The following is a 10,347-nucleotide window of genomic DNA, read 5'->3' on the forward strand; positions in this document are numbered from 1 at the left end:
GCCCACCTTTACTTCTTTTACTTTTTTACAAATTTCAGATTCGATATTTGATTCCTTCGAGAGTTAAAAATATTTAGCTATTTTACATTTTAAGTGTTTATAAAAAGCATAATACATTTATTTTTCTATCGCACACAAAGAAAACAGTACTTTTTTTAAGGAATATGTTTTCCTGAAATCGAATCTTGCTGTAACATTTTTCTATTACTTCAGGTTTTTAAAATATTCCCCTTAAAATTTGTTAAGTTAGTTCAAGGACAATATGTATATATCTTAACAATATAAATTATACGTACAAATCTTTGCCTCTTAGGTACAGTTTATATCATTTTAGTGTACTTAGTTTCTGGATTAGTTGTGAGTCTTCACTTTATAAATACAGTGACCCTATTTTCCGAGACAAAATAATGAACAGTACCCAAAAAGCAGTTTTCAAGATTTTTTTGTATTTCATTGAGTAATAATAAATAAATATAATGTAATATAAATTAATTAATAAATATAGTATAATTAAGTATATGTATTTATAAACTAAACAAAGAAGAAACTTTCATCGATAATAAACAAAACAACACAGATTTGTTCAGTCTCTAACTTATTTACAATAAAAATAAACAAAGGCCTAAACTCTTTTATATCATATTGGCTAATACAACAACTTTGTCATTGAATAACAATATATTAACATTGCTTAAATAAGTACTTTTTGGAAGAATACATTTTTTTAATTAATTCTAGTTTTCCTTTAATAATTCTTATATTCGATGCAATTTAATTCATAATTGCATTTGCAAATTAAAATGAACCTGGATTTTTCAATTTTCATATTGTTTTTTTTTTTTCGTTTGTTCATACATTGTTTAAAATTGAGAAAACTCTCTCTATGGGGAAAGATTTTTGAAATATTTTCATACTGTATCATTTTTTTAATTGAAAACTTGAAAACTTCAACCCACCTACCTCCAGCACATTCTGAAGAAACATAATTTTGTACACATGAAAACTTGTCGAAAACATCAGTGTCATTAATCGAATATTGCTTCTTTTTTCATAATATACCTATATTAAGCTCAACTCCACTTTGTCACAGGAAGGAGTGTAATCCTCATTCTTCATTTATTTTTGGAGTGAAGGATTTTTCAACAATGCAATAATTCTAACAGTTGGAGTGCACTCTCAAAATTACTTTTGGAAATGCCATAACTATTCCAAATGGGAAAAAGATGAGTTTCATTCACATTCACTGAAAATTATTTTCACCTTTGTCATGGCCAGTAAAACTCGATGGTAAAATTAATTTCCAGTGGTGAAAGTCATCCTGTGCGCAAGTGTAATTGTATTAGTTTAACTTTCCCTGTATTTTGGGATTTAAAATTTGATCTGATTTTAGTAAGTGTTCCGAAAAAGAAAGACAACGAATTATGATTTAAGGGTACGTTTTCATTAAACATTTAACGTTTTTCATGCTTAGGCTTTCCTCAAAGAAAAAAATCATAAAATAATGAACAAATAATGAGCAATTTCTAAAATAATGAACATTTTTATGTTTTCCGACACACAATAATGAACATTTTCTTCAAATAATGAACGGATGGTGCCCGTATTTATAAAGTTTGGAGAAATCTTAAATTTAACACATTCGTGGTTTCAAAAAACACGTTGATTTTTATAGTCTGTCCGATAAAAATTGGCAATACAGGGAAGATAGGGATATGTGCATCTCGTTCGCACTCTTTTCCTACGCATAAGTACCTTTCTCAAAAAAACTCTTACAAGGTTGCCGTAATGCGCATTTTGAATTTTAAAAAGCTAAAAAAAATAACTGCAGGGTTACCATTCTTCTTTTTTACATTGAAATTTCATTTCGTTCATAATTATATATGAAAATGAAATAAATCAAATGAAATATTTCTTTCTAATAATACACTTTTTCGCTGGCGACTGGCAAACTTAAAGCCAAGATTTTTTGTCAAAATCGTGTGCAAGTAAGACCTGCTGATTTTGTTGATGTTGACATTAAGTTTTACCTCATTCAGTATTTTGTCAAGCGTCGGTAATTCATTATTTGAAAAAAATTGGTGAACTATTTGTCTAATTGCACATTTATCAAAATCATCAATTTTAATTTTGCGACCAGATTGGTTTTTCTTTTTTGGTGGTGAGTTGTGGCCTTTGGTGCTGTTTTCCTTCAGAAGTCTGTATACTGTTCGTTCAGATACAGAAAAAATATCAACAACCTGCCTTACAGCCTCGGTTTTGCTTTGCAGGTTCTTACAAATAGCTTTTGTCGCCTCAACTATTTCTTTTTTTTTGTCGGCACTCAAGTCCTTTGAGCCTGTTGATGTTGAAGCCATTTTTAATTTGCACAACAAAAACACAACAATAAAATACAAACAACACCACAAAATCATAAAGATAATATACAAACAAAACAACAAAGGCACAACACTAATAAACAAACCACACAACAATAGAACAACAACAGCACAACAAAATTATTACAATAATGCACAAAAATAACTCGCAAAATGAACAAACCTACCGCCCGGCACAAGAATCTACGCAAATAATATACTTCCTCAAATAAAATGGCTTTGATTTTTATAACTGCATTTTAACTGATTTCCAGAACTTTAAAAGAAATGCAAAAGTCAAAACACAACACGATAACACTCATCGTTAAGAACTTTTAAAAAAGCTCTCAAAGCAAAAGCTCCTCAACAGAAACCCATTGAAAAAGTAAGAAAAAAATACGAAGTGAGTTAAGAAATTGAAAAAGGCAACTCTGAATGTGTGTGATTTAATGAGGGATGAAAAGCAGCAGAGAACGATCAGTGCATGCTCAAGTGTGTGCCAGGTAGGTCGTTGTGGGATATACGTTGGATGCCATCGAAAATTCATGGGTGTTTTATTAAACTTTTTAAAGGAGTTTCCTTCAGTTGGGTATGGTGTAGAAAATAGCGCGCCACTGATTTTTAAAAAGCTCTCCCATAAGGCCTGTACTGCCAATTTTTATCGGACAGACTATAGTACTGATTTCGAAAACTAATTTCAATTTTCACTATCTGCTCAAATTTAACAAATTATATTTCAAAATCTTGGTATTGGAGCTCTGTTCAGAGGACTGATTCGTTACAAAAACAAAAATCATAACCAAAACGTTTTGCCTTCTTCTGTTAAAAACGTTTTTACCAAAAATTATTCAGCGTTTCCTTCAGATTTATGTGAGACAATTGAATATTGCAGATGGAGATAATAGATTTGGAAAACCATCACGAATTTTATTGACAAATTTATGAATATATGTACATAAATAAAAATAATTATGTTTTTTTTTGCGAATTTTGCGAGTTATTTTGAAGTTGAATTCGAATTATAGGCTTAAAAATCCATCGGAAAAGTGCAATTTGATTGAGGAACAAAACTTTATCAAGTTAATTATAAACTTCATATAAGAAGTTATTGTAATGGGTTCGATTTGTCAAATTGAAAATTTTGACATTTCTCGACGTTTCAAGGTCCCTAGAGTCGAAATAAAAGATTTTTAAAAAGATGTCTGTGCGTGCGTGTGTACGTTGCTCAAAACAATTTTGAGCAACGGAGATTAATGTTTTTGAAAACTGATAAAATTTTGAGAAAAATCGAATTGACAGTTTTTTTATAAAAAATAAAAATATAAAAAAATTTAACAAAAGTTGGTAAAAATTGATTTTCGCCTCAAATATCTTTTCACAAAATTGAAATATTGGCTTGAAACTAATTTTATCTTATAAGAAATATTGTTTTCAACATTCGATAGAATTTTGAAGAAAATCGTTTTTTCATAAAAAATAAAATCTACAAAAAATAGTACGCAAATTTGGTAAAATTGATACGAGTACATATAGACAAACTTTTAAGCAAGACAAATCGACAGACAAGATGGGGAGTTATCAGTGTGGGTCGCATCCCAGCCTCTTTTTTTTAAGTATCGAGGTTGCTTTTGTTCAATTTGTTTGTAAAACTAGTGTTACTTCTTGCATAAATCGAAATTTTTGTTTACTTAAAAATTATTATAAGCTATAAATTGAATAAAGGTAATTTAAATCCAAACAGGTCTTATATTCATATCAAATCAGTATTTGATTTAGATCAATAAGTTAAACAACAAATAACAAAGAGAGGTGAATTAAATTGTTTTTAAAATTTTCAATTAGGATAAATAACTTGTTTCGAAACAAAACAACATTTTATTTTCATTGAAAAAAGTTCAATTTTATTTCTAAATCAAAGGTATGTAATAATGTACTGTATAGATACATATTTCAGATCGTGTTTTTGAAATTTAGATATTTTGATGGTATAAAAGAGCAGGATAATGTAGAAAACAGTATCACAAGCTATCTTTTATTCTTTGAAGACACCAATAAATATTCTAACAAATATGAAAGTATGACTTTCTTATGTTAAAAAAAAACTATTTTTAATTTTAATATTTTCTTTTAATTAATTTATTTGTACAGACTTTCTTGTGCTTGGTCGTATTGGCATTTGTTGCAGTCAACGCAGAGACTCCGCAGGCAGAGGCATCTCAGGCCAAACCAATAATTCTTATAAAATCTGCACCACAACTCTTGAAGATAAAACCGACATTGCCTCCATACAAACCACTGCCCCTTCAGGTAGCGAAGCCCAAAGCAGTACTTATATCAGTTCAGCCACAACAATTAAAACCAAAGCCAACTTTTGCACCATACAAGTCCTTAGCAATTAAGGTTGTTCCAGTTCCAACTCCCGCACGCAGGCCTGTCAAACCTGTTCAGCCCATCACAGCTCAAAAAGGTTGGGCATGGGGTTAAATCAAAGCATACCTATTATTTGTCTTAAATTTTTGCTTTCAGCAGTTCAATAAATTTGTAATGATCTATAAAATATAAACATCTTTTGTTATGAAATTAAAATATACAACTTTTTAAATTAAAACAATTTTGTTTTCTTATTTATTTATAGCCTCTTTTAATCCTTAAAATGCAAATCCACTGTATAGCTTATTACAGGACATTTTAAGATCCCCTCATCTTCTCATTTCGAAAGTCTATTAAAATTCCATCATTGAAGTTTTGTAGAGCTGTTTTTTAAGTCAAAAAAAGGGGGGGGGGGAAATAGTGAAGTTATAATACAAGAACTGTTTCTATCTACTGGTAAAATTTAAGGATATGCCAAAAAGTTCAATTAAAGGGTATTTTTTAAGCGATAGTGAAATCTGTTCGATTTTGTCGGTATAAACTTAGATTCAAAGTCAATGAAGAAATTTCGGGAGACAATAATATTTGATGAGTCAATTAATTGGTTCTAAACCCTGATTTCTCCTAATTTATTTTCGATTAAAAAGATGAGCAGTTCGCAGATCGATAGATTACGTTAGGTTGGAGTGGCTGTCCAGATGTCATTGACACACGTAGACCTCAAGGGTCCATTGTGATACCACTAATGAGGTTACTCATGGGAGAGTAATGAATTTAAACAAACCATTTTGTACTTTTAGTAAAGTTAGAGAGACGTTTTGTGTCAATCGTTGCCAGTTCACTGGTGTTATCGAAGAAGGGATTACCGAGAAAGTAATTCCTTCTAATGGAGAGTGCTGGACATGTACATAGAAGGTGTTGGACTGTTTCCTCTTCCTCCTCGTCCATGCAGCTTCTACAAAAGTCATTTGTGTAGACCCCTAGCCTCAGAGCATGTCTTCCTATGAGGCAGTGTCCCGTTATTACTCCAATTGTAGAGCTTATACTTTGTCTGCTCAGTGATATCAAGCTTTTTGACCGTTTTAAGTCAATACTTGGCCATATTTGCTTGGTTGCTAGGTAAGTGGTACTTTGTTGTCTAGCATTTGTTGTTTCTAGAGCATATTACTTGAGAAGATATTTGCATGTAGCAAGTGGTGTTCCTATGTTATGTTTTTGTCTAACATAAGGCAGAAGCAGAAGTGTTCCGTTTTTGGCGAGCTCATCGGCTTTGCAATTTCCCGGAATGTCTCTGTGGCCCGGCACCCAAATGAGGTGAATGTTAAACTGTTCCGTCATCTCATTCAGAGATGATCGACAATCGTGGACTGTTTGACAGTTTGTGGAGACAGACGCGAGAGATTTAAGAGCGGCTTGGCTGTCTGAGAAGATTCGTATATCCTTACAAGATATAACGTTTTCTTTGAGCCAGGATAGTGCTTCTTTAATCGCCATTACTTCTGCCTGGAATACATTACATTGATTGGGAAGTCTGAAAAGATACCACTTCCAACTCCGTGATCGGTCTTTGAATCGTCAGTATAGAAGTGTACCGCATCGTCTTCCAGGGGTCTCTCTTCTTCCCAGGAGGATCTTGAAGGGATGGACACATGGAATCTTTTACCAAATACCATTTTTGGGGTGGTATAGTCAAAGCGATCTGGGATAGATCTGAAATTGTCTAGAATAGTAGTATGTCCAGTATTGTTACTGGTCCATTGAGAGGTGGCTCTAAGCCTTACACATGCCACCTTTTTAGACAAGATGTCAAGTGGTGTTAAGTTTAAAAGCACTTGCAGTGCTGCGGTTGGTGTTGAGCGAAGTGCTCCTGTGATGCACATACCTGCTGACCGCTGGACTTTGATGAAATTATTTAGATTTACCATCTTGTCCAGTGCGGTCCACCATACGACGGCTCCATAAATGAGTATCGGCCTGATTACCGAAGTGTATAGCCAGTGGGTTATTTTTGGGGAGAAGCCCCATTTTGATCCTATGGCCTTTTTACAAGTAAAAAGCCCTACAGTAGCCTTTTTGACTCTTTCATCAATATTTGCCTTCCAATTTAGTTTTTTGTCTTAAATGAGGCCCAAATATTTAGCTTGATCGGAAAAGCTTAATGGTATTCCTCTAATCTTAGGTGTGGTAATCTGAGGAATTTTATATCTTTTCGAAAAAAGTATTAATTCTGTTTTGTGTGGGTTGACGTCCAATCCACATTGCTTAGCCCATTTAGTTAGCCTGTTTAGGGCATTTTGTAGGAGGTCCGAGAGAACTTGGGGGTGGTTCCCAGATACGGATATCGCAACGTCGTCAGCATAGGTAATCACCTTAAAACCCTCTGCTTCCAATGCTGTAAGTAGGTCGTTTACTACCATGTTCCATAAAAGAGGCGAAAGAACTCAACCTTGGGGAGTGCCTCGATTCACCGATCTGGTGGTAGTAAAACTTCTCATGTTAGAAATTATTGTCCTGCTTTTGAGCATGAGACTTATAAGATCTATGAGTGACTTCTCTAATTTCAGCTTATCCATTGCTGTTGTGATCGCCTGGTAACTGACGTTGTTGAAAGCTCCTTCAATATCTAGGAACGCTACCAGGTTATATTCTTTGTATTCGAGGGAATGTTCAATAGTACGTACCAGTGAGTGAAGTGCTGATTCTACTGATTTTCCCTTAGAGTAAGCATGTTGAGCTGTGGAATTGAGACATGGTTTTAAATTATGTCTGATATAAATTTTAATCAATCTTTCCAAGGTTTTAAGAAGGAAGGATGATAGGCTGATTGGTCGTAGATCTTTAGGGTTAACGTGTGAGGGTTTCCCTGCTTTGGGAATGAAGACTACTCTTGCCATTCTCCAGGCTTTGGGAATATATCTCAACCTTACATAGCTTGTCAGAATGATTTTCAATGGTGGAATAATCATTTTTGTAGTTCGCCCGGAATAATTCCGTCTGGTCCTGGAGATTTATATGGATCAAAGCTGTCTATGGCCCATTGCAGCTTTTACCGCGTTATTAGATCAACTAAATCGCTTGTATAAGCTAAAGACTCTGATGTTAAGTCATTGATTATGTTAGAGCTACCTGGAAAGTGAGTGTCTAATAACAGATTAAGAGATTCTTCACCTGTGATAGTCCATGTGCCTGCTTCTGTCTTTAAAGCACTGGGTATTGTTGGACTTTTTGAGAGAATTTTACTGAGTCTTGAGGCTTCTGAAGTATTTTCTATTTTACCACAAAAATGTCTCCAAGAAGACCTCTTACTTAATTCTTTTTTATATTGCTTTAGAGCTTGTTTGTATAAGTCCCAGTCAGAAGGAGATCTAGTGTACTTAGATCTGTTGAAGAGTTTGCGACAGCTCTTTCTGAATGGTTCTAGTTCTTTACGCCACCAATAAGGTTTCTTTTTACCCTTTAAAATGGTTACAGGGCATGAAGATCTCATTGAATTATTTAAGGCTTCGGTGAGATGATTTACAGAGAGGTCTAGTTCATCTTTACCGGAGGAGCTTTTAAGAAGGTTGTGATTAAGCAGTTGTGCTAGTACTTCCCTATAACGCTCCCAGTTAGTATTCCGGTGATTTCGAAATCCCGTAGATGTATTTGCTACATCTTAAACTGAATGCGCAGATCGATATTGTAAACGATATTTTTGAGACCTTCAAAACTTCGGTATCAAATCCAATTACAATAATGATATGAACTAAATAGACAGTATTTGAAATAAATATTTAAAGGAAATCTCAAAATTTGATAAAATTCAAGTTTCAGTAGAACTTAAAATATTAAAAAAGCTCTCATTTTTTGTTTCAAAATATGGAAACTGAAAAAAATTCAGGTGTGGTATCAATTGGACAGAAGTCACAATCTTCTGTTTCTTTGCAAATTTCTGTTGTAAATGATGAAAAGACTGATGATCATTTTATTATATTATCCAACCTCTTTAAGATTAATAGCTCACAATTTAAAGTCAATAAAGTCGTCAATCATCACTTAAGTAAATATTTTTTTTTGTAAACTCCATCATTTATTTTAATTGAAAGCTTCAAAATGTGATGATTGAAAAGGGATGATACATTTATGTACTTTTTGATATTCATTTACCAAATTTAAATATACCTTCTTTATGTACTTTATTTATATAGTAATAGCATGCATTTGAATAATTTTTAATAACAAAACAAATAATCAGATTTCTAAGTGAATTTAGTATAAAAAGACCGGTCCTATTGGCTTGGAAGAATCATTTAGATTTCAATACTCAATCAGGTACCACCTACCTCTTACTCATCAAGAATAATACCTCGTATATAGAATCGATTGAAATGAATTTCAAGGTATGTTCAATTTCTTTTGTGCTTAACAATATTTTATATTTTTATTTTTGTATTTGTTTTAATTTTGACATTTCAGGCTACAATTTTAATGAATTTGTTATTTGTAATATTGCTCTGTATTACAATTGCAAAATCATCTTATGCACCAGTACTTGTTCATCAGCCTGCAATTCCCCAGGGATCGTCAAATCATGGTGGGGGCTCATCGTCTGGCCATTCTTCAAGGAACCTTGCTAGATCAAAAAATAACAGCGGTTTGTAAATCACAAAACTTTCTCTCAAATAAAAACATAATCAAAATCTATCTACAGTAAAGTTTAATTTAAATGTTTTGAACGTGAATTGTAAAGTATAATTGTTTTTAAATACCTACTTTACAATTATCAAGAAACATTGTTTAAAAATAGTTTTCTCATGAAAACACAAGGCTAAATGTCAAAATGACAACTTTTCCAGAATCAGGACTTACTTACTTACTTAAGGTGGCGCTACAGTTCTGTGTGAACTAGGGCCTCACCCAACAAACTTTTCCATCTAGCTCGGTCCCTAGCTAGATGTCTCCAGTTTCGCGCTCCAAGTTGGGTGAGGTCACCTTCCACTTGTACGCGCCACCTGATCCGCGGTATTACTCTACTGCGCTGTCCTGTGGGTGACTTTCTGTGGGTGACTTTCCGGGCCGGAGCATTGGTTTCCATGCGCTCTACGTGACCCAGCCATCTTAGTCATTGGACTTTTACTCTTCTGGCTAAGTCTACGTCGCTGTACAGCCCGTACAGTTCGTCGTTCCATCTTCTCCTCCACTCTCCTTCGATGCATACGGGACCGTAGATCACACGAAGAACTTTTCTCTCGAACCGACCCAAGGTGCTTTCATCCGCTTTTGTCATGGTCCATGCTTCTGCACCGTATAGCAGGACGGGGATGATAAGGGTCCTATATAGCAACACTTTGGCCCCTCGAGAGAGGACTTTACCACTCAATTGTTTTCTTAGTCCAAAGAAACAGCGGTTAGCAAGAGTTATTCTGCGTTTAATCTCAGCGCTGGTGTTGTTTTCTGCGTTTACAGCGGAGCCTAGGTAGACGAAGTCCTTGACTACCTCAAAATTACGTCTGTCGATTGTGACGTTTTGACCAAAACGTCGGTGTTGTATGTCCTTTCTAGACGACAGCATGTACTTTGTTTTGCCCTCATTAACCGTTAAACCCATTTTTGCCGCTTCTGCCTCAATACTCACAAAAGCCCC

General features: G+C 34.0%; 1 protein-coding gene and 1 long non-coding RNA gene across 2 annotated transcripts; both read left to right on the top strand.

Moving 5' to 3' along the window:
- Nucleotides 1-4,303: 4,303 nt before the first annotated feature.
- On the top strand, nt 4,304-4,965 carry LOC129948136 (uncharacterized). Its single transcript, XM_056058992.1, has 2 exons — nt 4,304-4,429; nt 4,503-4,965. Exons 1-2 carry the CDS (start codon nt 4,424-4,426, stop codon nt 4,836-4,838), a joined length of 342 nt encoding a protein of 113 aa, XP_055914967.1. The 5' UTR covers nt 4,304-4,423; the 3' UTR covers nt 4,839-4,965.
- Nucleotides 4,966-8,916: 3,951 nt separating this feature from the next.
- On the top strand, nt 8,917-9,407 carry LOC129948414 (uncharacterized). Its single transcript, XR_008781866.1, has 2 exons — nt 8,917-9,103; nt 9,180-9,407. It is a non-coding gene; the product is annotated as an uncharacterized LOC129948414 (long non-coding RNA).
- The last annotated feature ends 940 nt before the right edge of the window (nt 9,408-10,347 follow it).

The sequence above is a fragment of the Eupeodes corollae genome, chromosome 2 (assembly GCF_945859685.1).
Source record: "Eupeodes corollae chromosome 2, idEupCoro1.1, whole genome shotgun sequence".
NCBI lineage: Eukaryota > Metazoa > Arthropoda > Insecta > Diptera > Syrphidae > Eupeodes > Eupeodes corollae.